Genomic DNA, 25,430 nt, shown 5'->3' with positions numbered 1-25,430 from the left:
ACAGTTGAGCTTCTTTCCACAGGCTGTTCTGTATGGGCACAGATGGAACTGCTTTTAAATCCTCTACATCATTTTCCTATCTATTAAAACGGATATGTTGGTACATTATTAATTACATCAACTTTCTTCAAAGGTGGTCTAAAAAACATCCAGGTTCATTTAAATGGTGATTTTAAATTTTGCCTTAAAAGTTAAAAAAAAATTAACTGGAGCCAATTATTTTGATGACTTTTTTTCCCTCTTCTGTTTCAGTAAGAAGTAGCTTCACACATGTGACTCATGTAACTCAAGCTTGTGCAGTAAGGCAGTAGAAACATTTTGCTATATTATTGGGTAAATGTAAATTGCTTAGACTCAGAATCCCAAATTAAGATAAGCAAGACAGTGCTGGCGCCACCAAGGTGTACTCTATAAGTAGCCTAGAGGGAAGGTGGATTAAATAGTATTAGCCTATTGAAAGTGAAAGTGTAAACAATTTCGCTTCATAGTTTCTAAAGGAATGTACCCATACATCATAGAAGGTTTTCAGAAATTTCAGACACAGGAAACGAATATCATATCTTAGAAACTTTATTTATGGTAATTTTAGTAGCATCAATCCAAACCTCATAAATCCAAAATGTTAAATGCTTAATAGTATAGAGGGGAAAAAAGATAATTCAAAATAAGATTGCTTCCTTCTAACATTTAAGAGTAAGAAAAAAAAAGTGAAGAATAATAAAAATGAAATTCTTTTAAAATTATTTAATTCTAATTATTTTTTAAAGTTAATTTAGTCAGCGACTAGGCTTAATAGCCCAGTTTTCTGACTTGCTGTCATTTAGATTTTATTTTATGATGAGATGAATGTTGAACCACAATAAGTGCATCAAGTTTTTAGTATTATGACACCTTTTTAATAAGTAATGTAATAGTAGTAAATCCAAATTTGGTGATTTGTTTAGCTGAAGCCACAAGTTTTAAAATTTACGTAAAGCAGTTATTTAAGCACTAGGAAGAAAAACCAAGAAAAGAAATGAAATAGTAGTGTTCTCAGAGGGAAAATAGAATATGAAGTGTATCCTAAAAGTAAACACCATTGAAAGATGTTGGTACACTTTCCATTAACATCATATGCAAAGGCAGACTCTACTCCCAGCTGCTATAATGTAGGATAGTGTTATGAGGTGTCAGATGTTATTCTCCAAGACAGTAACCACAGAGCAGACTTCTGCACTAAAGCATCTGTGAATTTTTCTCCCTCCTGAACTCTCATTAAAAAGATCGTGTCCCCTGCATCGGCAGGTGGACTCCCAACCACTGCGCCGCCAGGGGAGGCCGTGTTTTGCTTTTATACCCTTGAAGGGTGACCTTTTTTCTTCTTTGTCTGGCTCAAACTACAAGGTATGATCCCTGTGGATCTTTTAAAATCTATCCTTATTACTGGTTTAGTATACATCCGTTCTATTCCCTGTCCTGTAGTTATAATTATTTGCTACCACTTTAAATTCCTTCTCTTTTGAGATTAAAATTCAAACCAGTTTTGTCACTTAAGAAATCTTGAAAAATATCCATTTCATTTTTCCTCTCATTTCCCCCAATACATACATATTTCCTTTCTTTTAAATTTTCTTGTTGCCCCTGGCTCTACATTTTCTTTTTTGCCTTTCCTCTTATAACTTTTGTTTCTTATGCACCAGGTGTCTTCCATTGCCTGCTTTAAGTCCCTCTAAAGCTCATGTTTTCCACAGCGAATAGCTACCTATAACGATTTTATTAGCCAGAAAAGTTTGTGTTTATACAACAAATATCAGAATATTTTATTGCCTGCAGAGAAAACATTCAGATGATTAACTTCTTCAGTTTTTATCTAGTTTGTTGTCTTTCAAGCATCCCCCTTGACCCCCCTCTTCTTTATGTTGCAAGCTCTTCTTTATAAATATTCATCAGTTTTTTCTGGGTTTCTAATGCTTAATACTTTCATGCTTTTATCAAACCTCTTTGTATTTTATAACTAGTCAAATGCTACAGCAGTACTCCTAGATTTAAACGTACGTTAAATGAGCCTCATGTTGTTGAGTGATGTTTTTGTACACAAGCTGGAGCTCTTTCTGCTACTGCCATCTAGTGGTTCTCCTCTTTTCCAGGAGTATTTTCTAGAAATTACGTGTAGGTGGAATTCAATAGCTAAAGATATCCAAGTGGAAATTATGAGTTTTATTTCACATTGTATTGAAATAACCCTGTTTAATATTATCTAAAGAAGAACAGGGAAAGTACCTTTTCCATGGAAATAAAATACAACTTCTAGCTGAAGATTTTAAAAAAGATACCTACATGCTGATGCCTAAGGGATGTCATGTCAGAAGTGCCTGGAGCTCTTCCGCATCAGCATGCCTCCCACCTCCAGCCTGGTTCATTAAGTATCCTAGCACCTGCGCACAAGGAAATCCGAGTCCCCTGTGCCTGGCCAGAGGTAGATGAGATGCAAAACCCGCATCTCTTCACCTCTACTCCTGCTGAGATCTGAAGCTGCTACTGGCATTTATATGTTCTGAACTAGGTGCAATGGTGTGAAGCCGAGGAAGAAAATTATAATAGAACAGTGTGCCACAACTCTGCCCATCTCCACGCAGGCACCCATGTGACTTTTGAGACTGGAAGAAGAGAACTAATGAACAAATACTTTAATAAAGAGCAGCATCAAGAACCCTCTAGAGCTGATATTGCGTTCTTTCATTACTGATTAATTTACGGACATGTTAAACGTTTCCTCATTTGTGACAGATTTGGGTCAAAGATATGTCCTCAGCACCTAGCACAGTTCCTAGTAGATAGTAAGCACTCCGAAAATATTTGTTGAATGAATGAATTTAACAGATAGGAAAAGTAAGTCCTGCGATGAATAAGTAAGGGTTTGGTGAAACCATTGGTCTGTGAAGCAGAGCTTTATATACTGTTATGTTTTATATTAAGCTTGCAATTTCTCATATTTTATCAAGTGATAAATGTAACTGATTTCGAAACCTGACATCTTAATTTGGATTCTTTCTTTGCAGCTCTCTACCAAAACCCTTTATGCCAATATAACTTGTACCGTTTATACACAATCTACCACCTTCCAGGAGTAGAGCTGCTTGACAGAAATCGTAAGAACACCTCTTCTTGCAGAGAAATATTTGAGAGTCAGTCTTATAACTCAGTGGTTTAAACTGCTGATGTTTTTTTGGAAATAATTGTCTTTGTAAAGTTTTTCAATTATTTATTTTTGAAATTTTTGCTGTATGAAATTTGCTATAGTTTAGGAATTCATGTCTGTTGACCACTTTATAGGAAAGGCCATCTAACTGAGCATGAGGAAATGTCTCCTTTTGATTCTAGTTTTGACAGTAATGTGTTGAATGCCAATTTACTGACCCCCCGGCACGCTTAATTTTTTATTTCAAAAATGAGACAATTGGACTAAGTCTCATAGGCCTATTTAAGTTCTAAAAGTTATATTCTTTGAAATTCTGTAAATATGTATGTATATATATACTAAAACATATATAATAACTTCTATGTGATATATTTTTAGACATTGTAGATAAACTAGTATGTCTGATTTATATAAGCTACAAAAAAGAAAAATCAACCTCAGTGCATTACATTTTACATTTTTTGAGGTCTATTTTACCCAGAAGTTCTTTATTACCTATCTATCTACTTACCTTTCTACAGATTTGAACATTCTTAATAACTTACAATTGAGTAACTTCTAAATGAGAATATATTAAAATCTTATGTTTATTCCTCTTCTTCCTCATAGCCATGAGGAAAAGAAGGGATGTAGCACAGCTGCAATTTCAATCATCCATGGTGATGTGTTAGAATGTGATGCGATAGGATTGATTTGTGCCTTGGGACATGAGGGACATATATTGAGCACTTGTAAGACTATGGAAATAACTTTTTACAAATTAATTTTGACAGGATGTTCACATACAACATGGGATAAATCCATTTTTAAAAGTAATTCTATTTTGAATCACTCTGCATATCTATTTATAATGTTATATAGTAACATTACTTTTTGCATTTATCAGAAGTTACAGAAAAAGAAAGAAGATCAATGATTACGATTTTTAACCATAAAAAGTCTCATATTGTTCAATCAATAGCATTCAGAAGAAAAGTAGATGCTTCATGGAATCCAAGATCACCACTTAAGCAAAAGCCAGCCCAGAGAGTACCTTCAGGTATTTAGAAAAAATGAAAAAAATGAAATGAAAACTCCTCAAACTTTTGGTTAATTTAGTTATAATAATAACTTCAATTTACAATAAGCTAAACAGTTATGTAGTGAAATAAATATTTTCCAATTTTATTAGCCTACCTAAATATATAACTTTCATCTTCATTTGTGTGTATTAAATAAGGTAATGTGATAAGGAGATAATACATTGAAGTCCTTACCCCAGTATCTAGCACAGCATAAAGGTCTCAATGAATAAGCTACACTTGCTGTTATTACCATTGATACTGGATAATTTCAACAATTAAGGCTATAAGTTTTTGATAATATAGAAAAATATAAAGAAGAAATAAAGATCATCTGCAATTCCTCCATTCAGAAATAAGCACTATTATTTTGTTGTACTCTCATAGATGGTGATCATATGCAAGTATAACCTGAATATCTTCAGTAATGTTTCATTAGATGGAATTTAATTTCTTGTATGTAACAGAAATCCAACCACAGTGACTTAAGTAAAAAGAGGTTAACTTTTCTCACACAACAAAGAGTATACAGTGTCCAAGGTTAGTGTAAGGTTCAATGATATTTTCAGTGTTCGAGAATACATCTATCTTTTGTTCTGCAATTCTTTTTAAAGAAATATGTTTATTTGGTCACAACAGCTAAACCTGCTATTAGGTTTAGTAACATACCCTAGTGAATTTAGATTTTTGACCCATTTAGGATCTGTATTCTATAAATTTTATTTTATTTATTTTTATCAGTTAAGTCCATCTTGTTTAGTGTATCATTTAACGCTTGTGTTTCCTTATTTATTTTCATTTTGGATGATCTGTCCATTGGTGAAAGTGGGGTGTTAAAGTCCCCTGCTATGATTGTTCTGTTACTGTCAATTTCCCCTTTTATGGCTGTTACCATTTGCCTTATATACTGAGGTGCTCCTATGTTGGATGCCTAAATATTGACAATTGTTTTATCTTCTTCTTGGATTGATCCCTTGATCATTATGTAGTGTCCTTCTTTGTTTCTTGTAATAGTCTTTATTTTACAGTCTATTTTGTCTGATATGAGAATTGCTACTCCAGCTTTCTTTTGATATCCATTTGCATGGATTATCTTTTTCCATTCCCTCACTTTCAGTCTGTATGTGTCCCTAACTCAGAAGTGGGTCTCTTGTAGACAGCATATATACGTGTCTTGGTTTTTATCCATTTAGCCAGTCTATGTCTTTTGGTTTGAGCATTTAATCCATTTACATTCAAGGTTCTTATTGATATGTATGTTCGTATTACCATTTTCTTAATAGTTTTGGTTTGTTATTGTAGGTCTTTTCCTTCTCTTGTGTTTCCTGCCTAGAGAAGTTCCTTTAGAATTTGTTGTAAAGCTGGTTTGCTGGTACTGAATTCTCTTAGCTTTCTCTTGTCTGTAAACATTTTAATTTCTGTGTCAAATCTGAATGAGATGCTTGCTGGGTAGGGTAATTTTGGTTGTAGGTTTTTCCCTTTCATCACTTTAAATATGTCCTGCCACTCCCTTCTGGTGTGCAGAGTTTTTGATGAAAGATCAGCTGTTATCGTTATGGGGATTCCCTTGTATGTTATTTGTTTTTCCCTTGCAGCTTTTAATAATTTTTTCTTTGTGTTTAATTTTTCATAGTTTGATTAATATGTGTCTTGGTGTGTTTCTCCTTGGATTTATCCTGTATGGGACTCTCTGTGCTTCCTGGACTTGATTAACTATTTCCTTTCCCATATTAGGGAAGTTTCCAACTATAATCTCTTCAAATATTTTCTCAGTCCCCTTCTTTTTCTCTTCTTCTTCTCGGACCCCTATAGTTCAAATGTTGGTGCACTTAATGTTGTCCCAGAGGTCTCTGAGACTGTCCTCAATTCTTTTCATTCTTTTTTCTTTTTGTCCTGAACTCGGCTCTCCCACCTCAGAGGCACAGGCCTGACACCCAACTGGAGCACCAAGACACTGTCAGCCATACGGCTCAGAAGGAAAGGGAGAAAAAAAAAAAGGAAGAAAAAAGTAATAATAAAATAAAGTTATTGAATAAAAATTACTAAAAATTAAAAAGTAATTAAAAAAAGAAAAAGAAAGAGAGAGCAACCATACCAAAAAACAAATCCCCCAATGATAACAAGTGCTAAAAATTATACAAAAAAAAAAAATCCCAAAACGGACAGACAGAACCCTAGGACAAATGGTAAATGCAAAGCTATACAGACAAAATCACACACAGAAGCATACACATACACACTCACAAAAAGAGAGAAAGAAAATAATATATATATTGTTGCTCCCTAAGTCCACCACCTCAATTTTGGGCCGATTCGTTGTCTACTCAGGTATTCCACAGATGCACGGTCCATCAAGTTGATTGTGGAGATTTAATCCGCTGCTCCTGAGGCTGCTGGGAGAAATTTCCCTTTCTCTTCTTTGTTCACACAGCACCTGGGGTTCTGCTTTCGATATGGCCCTGCCTCTGCGTGTAGGTTGCCTTAAGGCGTCTCTTCCCTCCCCAGACAGGACGGGGTTAAAGGAGCAGCTGCTTCGGGGACTCTGGCTCACTCAGACCGGGGGGAAGGAGGGGTACGGATGGGGGGCGAGCCTGCAGCGGCAGAGGCCGGTGTGACGTTGCACCAGCCTGAAGTGCGCTGTGCGTTCTCCCGGGGAAGTTGTCCCTGGATCCCGGGACCCTGGCAGTGGCAGGCTGCATAGGCTCCCGGGAGGGGGGTGTGGAGAGTGACCTGTGCTCGCACACAGGCTTCTTAGTGGCTGCAGCAGCAGCCTTAGCGTCTCATGCCCGTCTCTGGTGTCCGGGCTCCTTTAAGCGGCTCTCTGAATCCCCTCCCCTCGCGCACCAGGAAACAAGGAGGCAAGAAAAGGTCTCTCGCCTCTTCGGCATTTCCAGACTCTTCCCGGACTCCCTCCCGGCTAGCTGTGGCGCACTAGCCCCTTCAGGCTGTGTTCACGCAGCCAAACCCAGTCCTGTCCCTGGGATCCGCCTCCGAAGCCCAAGCCTCAGCTCCCAATCCCCGCCCGCCCCGGCAGGTGAGCAGACAAGCCTCTCGGGCTGGTGAGTGCTGGTCGGCACCGATCCCCCGTGCGGGAATCTCTTCGCTTTGCCCTCTGCACCCCTGTGGCTGCGCTCTCCTTCGGGGCTTCGAAGCGCCCCCCCTCCACTCCGCCACCCGCAGTCTCCGCCCACGAAGGGGCTTCCTAGTGTGGGGACACCTTTCCTCCTTCATAGCTCCCTCCCACTGGTGCAGGTCCCGTCCCTATTCTTTTGTCTCTGTTTTTTCTTTTGCCCTACCCAGGTACGTGGGGAGTTTCTTGCCTTTTGGGAGGTCTAAGGTCTTCTGCCAGCGATGAGTAGGTGTTCTGTAGGGGCTGTTCCACATGTAGATGTATTTCTGTTGTATTTGTGGGGAGGAAGGTGATCTCCACGTCTTACTCTTCCGCCATCTTGAAGGTCTCTCAGCTGCTTTTTCAAACAAGAATCCAGTCAAGGTTCACGATTACATTTGGTTGTTGTGGCAGATTTCTCTTTTAAAATAGTCTTGGGCTTCCCTGGTGGCGCAGTGGTCGAGAGTCCCCCTGCCTATGCAGGGGACGCGGGCTTGTGCACCGGTCCGGGAGGATCCCACATGCCGCGAAGCGGCTGGGCCCGTGAGCCATGGCCGCTGAGCCTGCGCGTCCGGAGCCTGTGCTCCGCAATGGGAGAGGCCACAGCAGTGAGAGGCCCGCGTACCGCAAAAAAATAAATAAATAAAAATAAAATAGTCTTAAATTTTTTCCATGACTTTTTGTAGGGACCAGGCTAGTTACATTATGGAATGCCTCAATTTGTATGATTGTTTCCACAAAGTATAATTCAACGTGTCCCTTTATCCCCTATATGTCCTATAGAATAGAAGTAATGTCTGGAGGACACGTTCTGGATGCGGAAGGCTATAGTGTAGAGCAGTGGCTCTCGAAGTGTGGTCCCGAAATCAGCAGCAGCAGCATCACTTAGTAATTTGCTACAGATGCACATTCTTGCCCCAAACAACATCTACTGAATTGGAAACTCAGGGTGGACCCAGGAAGCTATGTTTTAACAAGCCTTTCAGGTGATTCTGATGCATACTCCCACCAGAGAACAACCAATGTAGAGGCAAGAACACAAGGTTTAGATCAGATTCTCCTGGATTTGAACACCAGCTCTGCTAGTAATTACAATTTTTATTTTGGACATGAATTTGCTTCACCTTTCTGTTTTTTAAAATGGGGGTAATATCTTCCTTTGGCTGTTAGGATGCTTAATATGCAAACCATTGCAACACCTGATCTGACACATATCAACTGCATGATAAGTTGGACTGTTCTCTTGGTCAGGCACTTCCTTGTTTTTTCTTTTAGTTCATGTAAAAGCTAATGCTCAAACTGAATGTTTACTGGATTAGTGGGGGTAAGCCATGCTGTGGTAGGAAAGGAATCTCGGGATAGAAAATCTCCACTCTTAAAAATAGCTAATACACCCAGTAACAAGCAACATATGGTAACTCCCATCTGTTTTTCAGGACTAGAGAGTTTTTCAGGTGTGAGGAGAATAGCTGATTGCTACCTTTAGTGCTTTACATTTCTTTCATATCAAACCTCCAAAAACAAAATTAGGGAAGAAAGGATAGGGAGAGTATTTCATTGCATTTGAAATTTTTTCTTCTTAATTCACATTCTTAATTCATAGAAAGGCTGACTGTAAGCCTCCCCCAAATTGGCAGCATAACCGTAATCAATCTCCTCATTTTCTACAAACCAAACATATATAATAAAATTAATAAAACTCACTCTGTAAGTTTTTAAAACTTGTGCCTTATAGTTTTTATAGTTTCTATATTTGTTCTTACTGTGACATGCACATTTAGGACTCTAAATTCTTTTATTGGAAATAAACTATTCTTGAAAATGTTTATAAAGCAATTGTAACACCACATTTTGATTTTATTATTCTTAACCCTAAAATGAGAAAGAAATCAATTGTATTCCAAATAGATTGAGAAGCAAGGACAACTTGAAGTTTCTTCAAATTTCAGGAACAAAATTAAAAGACACAATTGGAAGAAATATTTGCAATACATACAATAGGAAAAGTTAATGCCCATTATCTCGAAGGACTCCTATAAATCAATTTGAAAACTAGTCACAAAAGATACGGACATTTATAGAAGGAAAAAAATGTGATGTCTAACAATCAGCCTCACTAGTGAGCAAGTAAGTGCAAATTAAAACAATGAGATACCATTTTCATCCTGCAGGTAGGTAAACACTGAAAAGGTTGGTGAAGTTGAGGGGAGAAAAGAGCGCAGCTCATAGTCTTCCAAGAAAGTTGAACCAGGGTAAACTGGTTCAACTTTCTTGGAAGGTCATATGGCAGTATGACAGTATCCACCCATATATAAAATGTGCAACACATTCAACACAGCAGTTAAATTTGAAATCTGTCTCCTACAGAAGTATTTGCACACATGAACAAAAATATATGTATAAAGTGCTAATTGAAACTTTTTGTAATAGAAAAACAGAAAATCTAAATGGTCACTCATAGCATGTTAGCTTATGGCACATCCATACCCTATGAACAGTTGGATTTAGAATCATTCCATGGTATATTTTGAGTACAAAAAAATATGTTGTGGAGTAATATAATGCAGAATAATGACAAAATTAGAATTTCGTCAGCAAACAAATCTTTGTGTATATGTCTGTGCGTGAGTGCACGTGCATACGCACATAGCGGGCTGGAAGCATACATACAAAACTCTTAACGGTGATACTTCTGATATAAGGAATTGGACAGGTCAAAGGGAGATTTCACTTTTTCCTATTTTCTTGTTTATATTCATCAAAAGTAAAATGTGAGCTTTTTGTAATTAAAAACGTAGAAAGAATCTGGGGAGATGAAAAAAGACATGGGAGACTTGGGTTAGCCACTTGTGAAGGGAACGATGCCTTGAACCCCTCTCCTAAGGCAGAGGCTGTGTGCTCCCTGCTGCCTGTGAGTTGGCAAGAGCTCAGACTGTGGGCTTTGCTGGCCCAACAGGTGCTGGTACATTCCATCACTAGCCTGGCACTGGGCCTTCTGGAGAGGAATAAACAAAGTAATGACAGTCTCTAGAAAATACCATAAGAAATTCAAGCTTTGAGGACTAGCCTTTGAGCTCCAAATCTAGGTAAGATGTAGATTCTTGTGATCTAGGATTTGTTTATTTTGTGTCTTTGAAGTTAATGCCAAGAATCCAAGAGGTTTAAACTGCCCTAAATATTTTTTACTCATTTGGTCTATTAGTCCATTTACAGATGCATGTGCCTATCTGAAAAAAGAAAACGGATCCGTTTCCGCACATGAGACTGAGTATCTTAATTATAAAAATTTCCATTTGGATTCCGTTGGTAACTAAATTGATTGAGCATTTTGTTCTCAGAGTTTTGAGACGCGTATTGTATTAAAGAATTTGCCTTAAAACCTTAGACACACCTAAGGCACTATATCTGAAAGAAAATTTGAGTTTGAGGTTAGGTATCACGGCAATTTTGACCGATTGAACTATTTATCTAAATGATTGCTCAAAAACCAGAGAGCTATGCTCTAGACTTTTTCCTTTATAGCATTATTTCATTGTTTTAAAATGTTGACTAAACATTTGAAAAATACTAATTTAGAATTTTTCTTTTAGACTTTGCATTTGCGAATAATGTAGACAAGTAAGTGATTTTAAAACTTTACTTTTCTTACCAGATTATTTCATAATCGTGTTGATTCCCTAGATTATTCCCATTTCCCAAAATGGATTTTAATGGGTTAAAAAAATGACTAACTCTTCAATAGATCAGAAAAATTGCTGTCTTCCTGGGATATATGAGTTCAAACTATGTGTTCATATTTGACATATTTAGATTTTTTAATATTATTATTATAACCTAAAATAAATGAAAATGTGGGGTGAGGTGGAGGGAGAAGTTAGACAAAAAAGTTAAAAAAGAAAAAGACAAAATCTTGAAAGTAAGCATAAAAAAACCTTAAGAATTACCTGATATTGTAAATGAAGGTCTTTACTTCTTTGTTTACTGTTCCCCTAAATATGTTCAGTGAGAGCAATTATTAACATTTTATATTCACTGGAATTTACATTTTCAAAAGAAATAGTTCATACAACTATGAAAAACATTAAATTTATGAATATTGATGAATTTTAAAATCATCATTCTGTTTTAATATTGCACTTAGGAATTTTTTCTTTGGACTCAGTCTTGAAAAACAGTATCTCCAAGCGCTTTTACAAAATATAGTATAATATAGAGTTATATAGTAATTAACTATTATTAATAATAATTATAATTAAAAGTTATAATAACTTTTCAATAAAATGTACATAAGATACTAATATGCATATGATATCTCTATATATTTTTTAATCATTTCATTTAACCACTGATTTGAAATATGAATGCTTGAATATGTGAGACCTATTATAGCTGATCCCAAATATATTCACTCTATTTTTAAAATAAACAATATATACAATAAAAATGGTGTTACTTGTCCTGAAAGTCATTTGTCAGTAGGGCCCAAAAGTTATTTGTCAGTGGTACTACGCTACAGATAAACGAAAAATATGGCACTGATTCACTTAAATTAAACATTGGTCTAACTGATTTTTTTTCTGACATAATTGCCATTTTTTCAGAACTATGTTTGATGACCCAGAAGATGCTGTTTTTGTAAGGTCCTTGAAGCGATCGGCAATGGCTATTACCTATCTGAACTGGGACACAGTTCCAACACGAGAGGAAAAATACCTTGAAGAGAAAGACACAGAACCTGTCCAAATGCTCACAGTTACACTGAGATAATCCTTGGGGTTTCTAGAAATCCTAGTAGTTTTCAGTTATACATTAAACTTTTCTGTGATTAGCATATTGTATATTTATTGTGGTATTATTTGAAACATTTGAATGTAAACAGAAGCACCAAGGAAAAATAATTCCTACATTTTATCTTGTTTCTTTTGAAGTAAAACATGTATATAGAATTGTATACAAGTCATAAGTGTTTTGCTCAAAAAAATTTCCAAAAATGAACATGTTCAGGTAACAGGCATCCTAGATCAAGAAATGGAACCTTACCAGCACTCTAAAAACCTCCTCATTCCTGTTACCAGTCCAATGACCTGTTACTATCCACCTATCCTCCTGATTTCTAAACCATATATTTATTGTGTCTGTTTTTGAAAGGCATATAAATGGAATCATAGAAGTTGAATTATTTTTTTCTGGCTTCTTGTACTCAACATTATAAAATTGTAAAATTGACCATGTTGTTGCCAACAGCAATAATTCCATTCTCATTGCTGTATAGTATTCCATTGTATGACTACACCATATTGTATGACTTTCACTCTCACCTTTGGAGGCACATGCCAGTTCTGGGTGTGGGTTTATGATCTGTGGTTGGCCTACACCAAAGCACTCTGCTAGAGGGAAGGGAAAACAGAAAAGCTTTCAGCAGTTGCCTTGTGCTGAGACGCAAAACCGGACATGTAAGGTAACCCAAAACGCATTGCTGATCTTCACCAGCTAAGCTAAAGCGCTAGATCTAAAGCTTATAAAAAGCACAAGGGGGCTTCCCTGGTGGCGCAGTGGTTGAGAGTCCACCTGCTGATGCAGGGGACACGGGTTCGTGCCCCAGTCCGGGAAGATCCCACATGCCGTGGAGCGGCTGGGCCCGTGAGCCATGGCCGCTGAGCCTGCGCGTCCAGAGCCTGTGCTCCGCAACGGGAGAGGCCACAACAGTGAGAGGCCCGTGTACTGCAAAAAAAAAAAAATAGCAGAGGGACATTTCCCCTTATCTGTTGATGCCTAGACAGTATCACACTGTACCACAGACACACTGGAGAAGTGGGGCTGAAATCAAAACAAGCAAGAGATGAAAACCCTAGAGGGAGTAGTGAACTGTCACTGAGAATCTGTGATCTCCTTCCCCCTGTGGGCACTTGTGATTCTGTGCACAGCCAGAATCTGCAAAGTCCGGTATGGTCCCTGGCAGAAGGTTGCAGCTGAGGAGAAGAAAAAGTTAGGTATTGATGTAGGTGAGTGGCTGATATTAAGGAAAAATGATGGTGTGTTGCTTCCAAGATTAGGTCATAGAAAGAATCAAAGTCTTCTCTTCCTCTCTCTCCTTATCACTTATTCTGCAGGAAGCCAGCTGCCACGTCATGAGGACACTTACACAGTCCTCTGGAGAGATCCATGTGGTGAGGAACTGAGGCCTACTTCCAGAAGCAAATAAGGAACTAAGTCTTCTGCCAACAACCAAGTGAGTTGCAAGCCATCCTCCAGACCCAGTTAACTACCTTGTAAGCAGATCTTCTAGATCCAGTTTAAGCCACAGATGACTGCAGCCCTGGCTGAAAGCTTCACAGCACCCTCCTGAGAAACCCCAAGCCAGAACCACCCCATTAAGCTGCTTCTATTTCTGGCTGCAGAAACTGTATGAGATAATGCTTATTGATGCTTCAAGCTGATAAATTTTGGGATAATTTACTACATAGTAATAGATTAGTAATACAATAACCCAGCCTAATCCATGGTGCTAGAAGTATTTGTTGTAAGCAAGCATGCCTTGTGAAGCCCCTGTCAAGCTGAGAGGTATCACAGTGACGTTTTCAAGGGTCATACGGCAGCAGAGAGCTAGTTACTGGTCAAATAGTAGTTTCTAGGCATGCTACTGCATTCATTCTAGAACTGGGAGCCTGAATTGAACTCATCCTGAACTGAGTACCATTAGACCCACCAAGCAATAATGTTGGGCAGGTAAAGCAACAATCCATTTCATGATGGAAATGGTATATGTTGGCTCAGATTTAAGATGGCTCATAAACTGCATAAACAGTATTAATTTTTAATTAGATTGCAGTAAATTGAGGATGCGATATTGTAATCTCCAGGTTAACCACTAAAAGAATAGAAAAAGAATGTGTAGTCTGATATTTTATTTTATTTTATAAATTTATTTATTTTATTTATTTATTTTTGGCTGAGTTGGGTCTTCGTTGCTGCGTGTGGGCTTCCTCTAGTTGTGGTGAGCAGGGGCTCACGGGCTTCTCATTGCAGCGGCTTCTCTTGTTGCGGAGGATGGGCTCTAGGCGCGCGGGCTTCAGTAGTTGTGGCACGCAGGCTTCAGTAGTTGTGGCATGCAGGCTCAGTAGTTGTGGCTCGCGGGCTCTAGTACGCAGGCTCAGTAGTTGTGGCACACGGGCTTGGTTGCTCCGCGGCATGTGGGATCTTCCTGAACCAGGGATCAAAACCGTGTCCCCTGCATTGGCAGGCAGATTCTCAACCACTGCGCCACCAGGAAAGCCCTGATATTTTATTTTTAATCCCACAATTACTGAAAAGGATGAACAATTTATTCCAATTACAAACATATGGCTAACAAATTTTACTTAATCTCCTTTTTAGAGAACTAATGGAAATATATCTCATCTGTATGAAGAAAAAGATTTGCTTTAAAATGCACTCCTCAATACTAGGCACTTTTTGTTCAAGAAAGAAGGGCTTCTAGTGGCCATGATTGGAAAACATTATATTAAATACCATTTGCAGAAGAGCACACAACAGAAGATATGATCCTTACTTAAGTAATCTAAAACTCTACCAAAATTGAACACACAATTGAGAGGGTGTTTTTAATTAAGTTCTTAGTTTTAAACAACAAAGACCCATTCAAATGGGCTCAAGTGAAAGCACATTTATTTCAGGATCCATCAGATGATCTTATAGCTAAGAAACAGAAAACACTGATCCATAGATTAGTGCAGGGCTGCGGTTTCAAGCTGAGGCTCTGGAAGCAGACACATCTAGCTTAGCTCTTCCACTTACCAGTTATGTTACCGGGACAAGTTAGTTAATCTCTAGGCTCTGATTTCCTCTTATTTAAAATAATAATAATAGTTACTTCATAGAGTCTCAAGGATTAAGTTAGATCATGTATGTAACGGGTAAAGTGGCTTTCTCAAAGAAAGTGCTCAATACATGTCGGCTGTTAGAGGTGACCCTTGAACAAACTTGGGTTTGAACTACTCGGGTCCACTCACATGCAGATTTTTAAAAATAAATATGTAGCACTGTACTACACGCTCCACAGCTGGTTGAATCCACAGATGTGAAACTGACAATATGGAGGACTGATTGGGAAGTTATACTTGGATATCGAGGAGAGTCCTAACCTCTGCGTTGTTAAAGAGCATTTGTGCCCCTTAGGAACTATACCTACCATCATAGACCGAATGTTTGTGTCCCCTCAACATTTTTACATTGAAATCTAATTCCCAATGTAATAGTACTTGGAGGTAAGGTCTTGGGGAGGTAATCAGGTCATGAGGGTGGAATCTCATGAATGGGATTAGCACGCTTCTAAGGGGCCAGAGAGCTAGCCTGCCTTTTCTGACATTTGAGGACACAGCAAGGTGGCCCTCTGTAAACCAGGAATAGGACACTCACCAAGAACTTGACCATGCTGGTACCCAGATCTCGAACTTCCAGCCTCCAGAACTGTGAGAAATAAATGTTTCCTGTTTCAACAACCCTAATCTACAGTAATTTGTTTTAGCAGCTCAAACTAGGACACCTGGTCTGTTAGGGTTCTTCAGAGGAACAGAATCAATTGGGTGCATGCATATATAGAGAGCAAGTTACTTTAAGGAATTGCCTCATGGCATTGTGGAGGCTGGCAAGTCCAAAATTTGTAGGGCAGGCTGGTGTAGACTCGAAATTTAGGTATGATATGATGTTTCAGTTTTGAGTCCCAAATCCACAGAGCAGGCATTTGTCTACTGGAGCTTATTTTTGTCTGTAGTTGTTGGTGCTTCCATGTTGCTGGCTTCTTCCGCCTCAAATCTGCTATATATGAGGCAAAAAAAAAGCCCAGAGAAAAAACCAAAGGGTCATTGCCTGGATCCTGAGGGGCCTAGCCAATCTGCCCTCTTCTGATTGTTTTATATATAATGTTTAGGGTTTTTAGTTTTACTTAGTACAAGGAATAAGGAAAAGTATGTCTACTCCATCTTCCCAGAAGCAGAAGTGTTCAGATTTTTTTTTTTAAATGTAGTTCAATTTGTTTCCTTTTGTGGCTTCTGAGTTTAGTGTCACATTTAGGAAGATCTTCTTCATGCCAAAGTCATTAAGAATATTTTCATGGTTTCTTCCGGAATTGATAATTTTTTTCACATTTAAATCTTATCCATTTGGAATCACCTTGCGATTAAGTAGTTTTATGTGAGTTTATGAACTAGCTAGCTACATTGCCCTGAATTGATCAATTACACAGCTACCTGATTTATTCTAGACAAGTTAAGATCACTATTTAAAAAGATGCCTTTATTGATTTATAAAACTAGAACTTAGTCCTTAAAGGCCATAGAAACTAGGCTAAGAGCCACCTTTTGGCGGGGGTGGGGGCAGAATCTCCTGTTTATCTGCTAAAGTAATTATTATGAGAAGAAATCTGCTTTTTCTGAAATTAATATCTTGCTTTTCATCTGTGCAAATGATGCTTTAATATCATCTTAATTTACATAAGCATGCATTAATCTCTATACAATTTCAAGTAAATACGAGGTTTTCCAAAATAAACATCAGTAAAGAGGTGCAAAAACACCTTGTACTGAGCTTCTTTTCCAACCAAAATAACTATAATCTAACGCAAAACTTGATGTGCCTTTGTACTTTTTCTAAGAGCATATAAATCTCAAAAATTTTAATTTATGTGCCTTCATTTTCCTGTTATATTTACATATATTTAACTTTTGAAATTTGATCCCATTTGTTTTCTAGTTGTCACAAGATGTATTACTGATTCTTTGTTTCTGATTTATAGAAAGCCAGATGAGAAATTTGCTCATGTAACCAAACCCCATAAACCCAGTGCAGAGCCCAGTGGATTCAACATTTTCCCCTCCTTTTATCCCTCTCTTGTCTGTGTCTGCTCAGTGGCTACATTCTCTCAGGTACCTCTACATGTCAGCTCTAGCAGCTCTGGAACTGAATCCCCGTAATTTATAATTGTCCCAAGGGAGAAACAAACAAACAACCTCCCTCTTTGGCTTCAGGAATGTAAACTTTCTGAAAAGTATCCTTATTGGCCTAGTTGCAAACCATGAGAACTGGAAGACATCTACCTCCCGCTCAAGAAGGGGACTGATTTGCTTCAGAAGCAGGGGAGATGATCCTGAGAAGATAAAAACACTGCAAGAACATCTACTTTAAGAATTTCTATTAAGTTTAATATCCAATAATATTAAAACTCAAGTAAACTCATATACATCATGATGACTAAAATCACTCATCTTTTTAAGAGCCTAGGGATTATCTACCACATCCTGTAAAATAATGGCTTGTCTTCAGAGCTCTGTTATTATCTTACATCTGCAGAGAAACTACAGTGATGGTAACATATTAAGAGTGTACAATGTTGTAGTCAAAACTGCAGACCTTGTTGAGTTCCAGTTCTGTACTTTTGGATACATTAGTAGACCTCTTTAGACTTTAACCTCCTTATCTGTGTTATGGGGATAAAAATAAAGTCTACTTCATGGGGTTGTTGTGAATATTAAACAAGATAACTTCAGGGATACAGTAACTTTCAGTGGTAGCTATTATTACCACCTATTGGATCAAAAAGCAGAATCCAATTTCCTAATAAACACACTGGCTAATTTAATATTCTATTACATCTGCTCTAAGTATAAGACATATTGGAATAGTAAGGCTATTCTTATCCTTTAGGTCTATTTTTGTTTGAGAAAAGCTTCTTGATGGCATATTGAAAAACAAAAAAACGGGTAACACCTGTTTTGATGGTGTTACAATGGAAACATCTATTTTTGGTTATTTATGAAAAAGGGAGTATAATGAGAACCAACCTCATTTCTCTTAAACCCCTCTTCTGACCACCCCTTTCTTGAAATACATCCATGGAAATTTTGATATTGACATGGCTTATATCTAAAGTTCTCTTTGTCCAATTGGAAAGTTACTATTAATGCCAGTTGTAGCTGTGTTAGAGTTCTGATTCATATTAGCATTCATTTCAATGAAGGGAAAATTACCTCTACGTTGCCTCCTCTCTTGACTTTCCTATTCCCTTCTGCTGTTTCATAACCTTCCATGCTATCCAAAGACAGGGACCATGATAATACCACACACCCAGAAAATAATTAGAATCAGGGAACTCAGGTTAAAAAACATACTTGGGGAAGAGGAAGGCCTGGGAGGACTATTTTTCTGGTCAAAGATAAATGTTTATCAGTGTGTAGATTTAGGTACCTTGATGAGTGAAGGGAGGCTCGTCATGATTGACAAGTTCAGGTAAAATCTGCCTGTAGAATTCCTACCCACTTAACACTTAACTGTGATTTACTCACATGAAGTCTTCCTAGAGCAGCATGGTACAGAGTGTGCAGAAGATGTATGTGCTGGCACTGGGAGAAAAGTAACTGAGTGTAAGGAAGAGGAAAAGCAGCAAGACAGAAAAATCTAATCAGTGAAGTGAGGTGAGAATTCTAGTCATTTTGATTTGTAATTGTGAATATTAAAATAATTATACTGTGTTCTCCAGTATTTGCTAAGTTTCCTAAAATGTTTTAAGTTCTCTAGTATTTCTTTAATATTTGCCACCCTCGACAGCAAAACACTATGAAACAGGATGTGAGGTGGCTATATCAGTAGGCACAATTTATTTTACAAATCAACACAAGAAACTTTGAAACACAGCACTATCTTCAGATCTCATACTCTAGCTTTATTTAAATACTCAGACACTAAAAACTGATGCCAGGACAGTCTATAAGTGACAGTTACAAATCAGTTTGTGGACAGGAAGAGCCACATGAAAAGCTTACAGGAAGGTAAAAGCCTTTCAAGTGGAAAATGGCACATGAGTTAGTTTTATAATTGTGGACACAGTATGTTTAGCCTTTGTTTAATTGACAGTTTCGTCAGACATCTTTTTAAATGCACATGCTGAGATAACTGTGGCTATGCCTTAGTTCCTCCTGGGGGATTTGACATTTCTGAAGGTACAAAGACTGTAGATAAAACACCACTGCAGGAACTATGTAAAGTTCAGGCTGCTCAGGATAAATTCTATAGAAAAACTACAATTAGCTGAACTATGGCAAAGATCCTTTAACATGTAGCTTTTCTTCATTTCATTGCATCTTTTTTTTTTTAACATCTTTATTGGAGTATAATTGCTTTACGATGATGTGTTAGTTTCTGCTTTATAACAAAGTGAATCAGCTCTACATATACATATATCCCCATATCTTCATTGCACCTTAATAAGTAGAACTTCACTATTGTAAATGCTATTTATATGCATTTTATTTACATATAAGTTATGATTCTTTTAACTACCCATCTCTATGGCTATAAAATTTTTCTTTCCTGAAAATCTCCTCTCTCCTACAACTGTTCTGCTTGCCTCTTTGTTCCCTAAAACCTATATTTCTTCTTTAAAAGGGGATTTATTTTCCTTTGAGAACAACTGCTGGGAGGCCTGCCTCAGAAAGGGAATAGAAATGTTTCTCCTATATTTTGGAAAAAAATTTTTCTCCCTAGGAATATGTGACCAATTATTGAACAGAATCAGTAGGAAATTAGGGCTTGGTAGACAGAGCTTTGCTGGAGAGCACGTATTCTATGAAAAGTGGAATCCTGCCACAGTGCCATGCAGGTGTGGAGGCAAGGAGGACACAGTCTCGTGAGTTTTCCAGCTGCCTGCCAGGGTGAGGACTGTCCACACTGGCACTTGCTCCGGCTCTTACTCCTCGGACTGCTGTGGACCTACAGGAGCATCCTGTAAGCATTCCAGCCCAGCATCACTCTGAAGAGATTCTCTCTCCCCTTCCACAGACTCTTTAGGATTGCAGTCGTCCTGGGAGATTCCTGTTTCAGCCTCTGGCTGCTCTTCATTAACACAGTTAGAATTGACATTAAGTTTGCCATCTGATAAAAAGAAAAAAAGTGAGTCATTTTGTTCCTACCGTGTGCTGGACACTCTTCTAAGTACTTTACGTGTATTCAATCATTTAATCCTCATAACAACCATGAGGCCAAGTATTATCTCTATTATCATTTTTCACAAATAGAGAAACTGAGAAGAGAGGGGTTTGTTAACTTGCTCATAGTTGCACCACTAGGAAAAGAACAGAACTGGCATTTGAACTCAGGCCTTGAAATCAGGATTGCTGACTGGCAAAATCCACATTCGAATACAGTTTTGCCATGAGTTAGCTTGACGTGCTTGGTTAGGTAACTGCCTGTACAAGGCTGTTTCCTTATCCATAAAGTGGGGCATAATAAAGCCTATCCTACATTTGTGGAGAATAAAGGTGTAGAATGGTGTGTGATACGGGCTGATGTCTAACAACCAGGAGTTCCCATTCTACTGACTGTCCTCCCATATGGCTTCTCTAGTACCTGTCAACATAAAGGATATACAAGTTTGGTTCAGAAAACAGGAGAACGCACAGCAGTCAGAAAGTCTGACTATTCTCTTAACAATTGATTTCTAAAAATTTAATTTTGTATGAATTCAGCTTTGTACCAATCATCCGTTCCCACTAGTAGTGTTTCTCCACCAGGTGGTAAAGTGGACACAGTCCCTTGAGGGGTGGAGATGGACGTGCTTAGTGTTAGAATCACCTGGGCAGTGTTTTCAAACTATCACTCCCCAGAATGTGCTATATATCCTCTGGGTAGTGTGGGCGGTTCTCTTCTCCAATATATGAATCATTGCTCAAGCAACTCACTGTTCCTGATGAAAATGAGTCATATACTTCAGGAGGGAGGGAGAGGAAAAATAATATGGAACTCACTGCCCTCACACTTGTAGAAATTTAATTTGTTCAAGTTAATTTGTAATTTATAGATTTACTCTGTAATTTCACCTGAAGTTTCATAGTTAAGAAATTTAAAGGCTTCCAACCTTAAAATTTTTGGGTAGCCATTAGGGGAAATTTAATTATTTTCATATTCAAAGACCTTAAAATCCTTTGTGAGCAAAATATAAGTAACAACTCGTTAAGAGTGCATGGTTCCAGGGCAGTCTCATAAGTCATAATGTAGAATGTGGAATAAATGATATTCCTTAGAATCTTTTTTTTTAAATTAAATTAAATTAATTTATTTTGGGCTGCATTGGGTCATTGTTGCTGTGTGCGGGCTTTCTCTAGTTGTGGTGAGTGGGGGCTACTCTTCGTTGCAGTGTGAGGGCTTCTCATTGCAGTGGCTTCTCTTGTTGTGGAGCACAGGCTGTAGGCGCGCAGGCTCAGTAGTTGTGGCACACGGGCTCAGTAGTTGTGGCTCGTGGGCTCTAGAGCACAGGCTCAGTAGTTGTGGCCCACGGGCTTAGTTGCTCCGCGGCATCTTCCCGGACCAGGGTACGAACATGTGTCCCCTGCACTGGCAGGCAGATTCCTAACCACTGCGCCACCAGGGAAGTCCCATCCTCAGAATTTTATGTCTTTCATTTTCTAGTGACAGCTAGGCTGACTACAGTCTTGTACATTATTCCAGGGACTCAAAACAGGGATACATTTAAGCATGATCCTTATGTTGGTTAACCCCAAGCTTCCTTGGTCCCCTGAGAAGACTCAGTTCCTGTGTGTCCTGTGTTAATATCATTGATCCTTCCTTTCCCCACTGACCAACAGTATGATCTTGGTTTTTATACACTTACGCTTCTCCTCTTCACTCTTTTCTTTGGCAGCCTCCAACTGTTGCTTCTCATAAATGTCCTTGAGACTCTTACAGATTTTCTTATGTGCAAACCAATGTGTTTTCTGGCAGGTTTGATCGCAATATATTACCTGAAGGCAATTGTACGTTTATTTTCAAGAGGTGTAATCGCATAATTTTTCAATTATGACATTCAACCAAGTACTGTGCTGTAAAAACGTTAACTTTTCTATGCTTTATTTTAAAGGACCTCCTGCTGGTCCAAGGAGGATGAGAAACACATGGAACACAAGTGCCCCAGCCAACCCCAGACATGAGAGAAAAAATAAATGATTGTTGTTTTAAGTAAAATATTTTAGAGTGTTTTTACATGTGGCAATAGTTAATCAATATAGATGGTCACATTTAATTCTCACAACTCTAGCCCGATTTCACACATAAGGAAACTGAGGCTGAGAGAAGTAAGTAATTAAAGGAAATGAAACTGGAGAAGTAGGTTATAGCAGAATATGATAAGTTACAGAAGAATATGCTGAAGAATTTCAACCTTAAAAAACAAGAGGAAGTTAACATAATCTATAGGGTAAAGTGAATGTATAGACGCATGCATGTGGGTGACATTTGTATGTGAGAAGAAGAACCCATTCAGATATGCCCTTTATAAAGATAATTCTGACAGAAGTGGGTAGTAATCCAGAAAGCTTAAAGATTGGTGACAGTCAGAAGGGAGTTGTAGTTTTACAAGGAAGAGTTGATGAAGAGATTGTAGTTAAAGTCAACATCAGAAGATTTAAGACTGCATATTTAGAACTGTTCCATTGTAGGTTCTCATATCTTCACCAGTCTCAGTCCCCTATGTATAATTTTTCTCTTGTTTTCTTATATTGATTCATTCATTCATATTCTTTCCTTTTTGGGGATAGTCAGCATAGAAGTTGGGCAGCCTGGGAGTTTGACAGAAGGTAGAGAGGGCATAGAACAACATTTATCCTCTAGTTCTCTTCCAAAACTATTTTAAAATATTAGATGCAATACTTTATATCTAATGGATTAGAATTTATTAGAAAACAGACATCAACTATTATATTTACAGAATATTAAAACTGAATTATCAATTTGGATGAAATCTAAACCAGATGTCAATGAACTGAAAAGAACTTCATTCTTACCATTTTGCACACTGAGCATCTTTTACTTGCTCCTTTTTCTCCACAGGTGGTGCAAAATTCAACATCCACGAAACCCACCTGACCAGTGATGGCTTGGGTAAGTACCGAGAATGCAGTGGGATCAGAACCCTACAGTGGGTTAGAAGAGGAGGAAAAAAACCTCTGAAATCACCATTGAAAGACTACAGAGAAGACATGTCAAGAACAAGAGACAAAATTATTAAGGTGAGAGACTGCACAGACTATGACAAAATGATAGATGCCTTTCTGAGTACGCCTTTTTGTATACAAAGTACATGGCAGGTAAGTCATGTATCCAAATATTCAGAGAGAAAAAAAAGTGGCCTTATTCTAGAATAAAAGTATTTTTTCAATTAGGATTATTCAGTAAGCACACAAAGATTTCAGATATATGACAATGAGCTCAGAGTGGAATTTCCTTCTGAGAATTAAGACAATATACATATTTTGAGGGACAATTTATAGGGCACATCACAAATGTTTATCTTAATTCTTAAATGTTTAGTGCAATTTAAGTGTTTTAAAGACTTTAAACTATTTACTTGATGCTGGTCTGCAATTCTAATAAAAATTATCACCTTTATTACTGAAATTTTCCAAACTCTTAAAATTAAAAAGACATAGATGTGATTGTATTAGGGTATTAAGAAAGACCAAAAATATGAAAATTATCATATGGCTACTGAAAATCAGAATGGCTTGCTAAAGAGGATTTATGAAATTTTTTTACATGGGAAATTATAAGGGCAAATATTTATCTGCCTGGGATAATGCTATTAAGACCTATTTGAATGTTTATCAGCCTAGCATAATACTATTAAGACCTATTTAGAGCAATTACAGGGTATCGAGCTGTCTTACCTACTCAAAACAGTTCTTGTTTCTGAGTTTTTCCAATTTGCTTCTTTATTCCCAACTAAAGTTTTGCCAATTTTCATAATTTAAATTTTCATTTGCATTTGCCTTTTCTTCCTAAGTTTATTTGTTTTAATATTATCTTATCAGTTGTACACAACAGAGCTTTACAAATACCACCGTGGAACATTGTTTTACACCGTACTCATTTTGAAAACCGCCTTACTCCTCCTGAAAACAAATGATGACTGAGTTTCCTTTCACATTCAAGGGCTGAGAATTCTCTTTTGGAATGAAGATAGTATAACAGTGAGAAAAAAATAGTGAAATAAAACCTCAGATACTAGATATAAGTTAATAATTTTATAAGGAATGAATGTCTATGGCAGTTGTGCTCAGAAGAGAACTTGTTAAAAATTCAGATTGATCTATACTTTCTAAATTAGAATCTCTAAGGATGTGGTCCATGTACCTGCATTATTACAGGTAATTCTGAAACATACTAAAAGTTTGAGAATTACTGGTACTTAAATGTTACAATGAACACTTATTAATCTATAAAATTATTCTGCCTTAAAAGTAGAGTATTTGATCAGACAACAGTCTGGCCCACAGAGTATGATATATTCAACAGATTTTACAATTACTTTTTTTTTTTTTTGTAAAAGTGACTGAGGCATGTTCAAAATCTCCCCCACAATAGGACTTTTGTGGGAGTCAGAAAGCAATGACATTCTCACAGATGTAACCGGAGGTAAAACTAAAGGATTTTTTGCTAGAAGTATGGCTGTTAATGTGAACTATTGCGTCAGAAAAAAATTGACGGTACAGTAGAGTAACCACATGAAATCTTTCTTGTCACAGTTGAATGACAAGAATTCTTTCTTGCTGTGCAAAATCTTGTCATCTACTTTGTTAAATAAGAATCTGTTTAGGCACCAGAGCTCTACCTATAGAAGATATTCAGCCTAAAAACGAACAGGATGCTTTATTCAATGTATCCTATAAAATCAGAGACATTAGCTAGCCTTCCAGATGTTGAAATACACACTGTCAATTGAGAAAGCAAAATATCTTTAACAGTTATCATCTGTTACAATGCTGGAGCAGCATTTCTTAAGTGTAGCCATGCCTCACACTTCCTGCTGAATTCTGTCACAGGTGGAAGCCAGAGTTCCACAGTAGGCAGAGGGAATCAAAACCCCTCCGTGAGGGCCCAGGCATCAGCACTGTCAGAAAGTACTATAGAGGACCCTCGTGGCAGCCAGCCATGAGAACCACCATGTCACGGGACAAGCTTAACACTGCTTCAGAGGCTTTTGAACTTGCAGGATACCGGAAGCCATTAGGCAGTAAACAGTGGCTATCTGGGACACTCACAA

General features: G+C 37.7%; 2 protein-coding genes across 3 annotated transcripts in view; one reads left to right on the top strand and one right to left on the bottom strand.

Annotated features, from left to right (window-relative positions):
• Nucleotides 1-12,179, top strand: part of LRRC72 (leucine rich repeat containing 72) — a 36,183-nt gene extending 24,004 nt beyond the window's left edge. Inside the window, exons 6-9 of the mRNA XM_024767162.1 lie at nucleotides 3,039-3,128; nucleotides 4,065-4,217; nucleotides 10,939-10,966; nucleotides 11,950-12,179. Coding sequence (XP_024622930.1) covers nucleotides 3,039-3,128; nucleotides 4,065-4,217; nucleotides 10,939-10,966; nucleotides 11,950-12,115 — 437 coding nt within the window. The 3' untranslated portion in view covers nucleotides 12,116-12,179. The remainder of the gene's footprint in view (nucleotides 1-3,038; nucleotides 3,129-4,064; nucleotides 4,218-10,938; nucleotides 10,967-11,949) is intronic.
• Nucleotides 12,180-19,040: 6,861 nt separating this feature from the next.
• Nucleotides 19,041-25,430, bottom strand: part of ANKMY2 (ankyrin repeat and MYND domain containing 2) — a 35,658-nt gene continuing 29,268 nt past the window's right edge. For both annotated transcript variants that reach the window (XM_024766989.1, XM_024766990.1), the window contains exons 8-10: nucleotides 23,173-23,301; nucleotides 22,005-22,134; nucleotides 19,041-20,269 (exon numbers count right to left, since the gene is read on the bottom strand). In XM_024766989.1, coding sequence (XP_024622757.1) covers nucleotides 20,085-20,269; nucleotides 22,005-22,134; nucleotides 23,173-23,301 — 444 coding nt within the window. In that variant the 3' untranslated portion in view covers nucleotides 19,041-20,084. The remainder of the gene's footprint in view (nucleotides 20,270-22,004; nucleotides 22,135-23,172; nucleotides 23,302-25,430) is intronic.

This window comes from Neophocaena asiaeorientalis, unplaced genomic scaffold, assembly GCF_003031525.2.
Source record: "Neophocaena asiaeorientalis asiaeorientalis breed wild unplaced genomic scaffold, Neophocaena_asiaeorientalis_V1.1 scaffold70, whole genome shotgun sequence".
Classification (NCBI taxonomy): Eukaryota; Metazoa; Chordata; class Mammalia; order Artiodactyla; family Phocoenidae; genus Neophocaena; species Neophocaena asiaeorientalis.
Note: the sequence above shows the minus strand (reverse complement) of the source record. Positions and strands in the feature narration are given on the sequence as shown.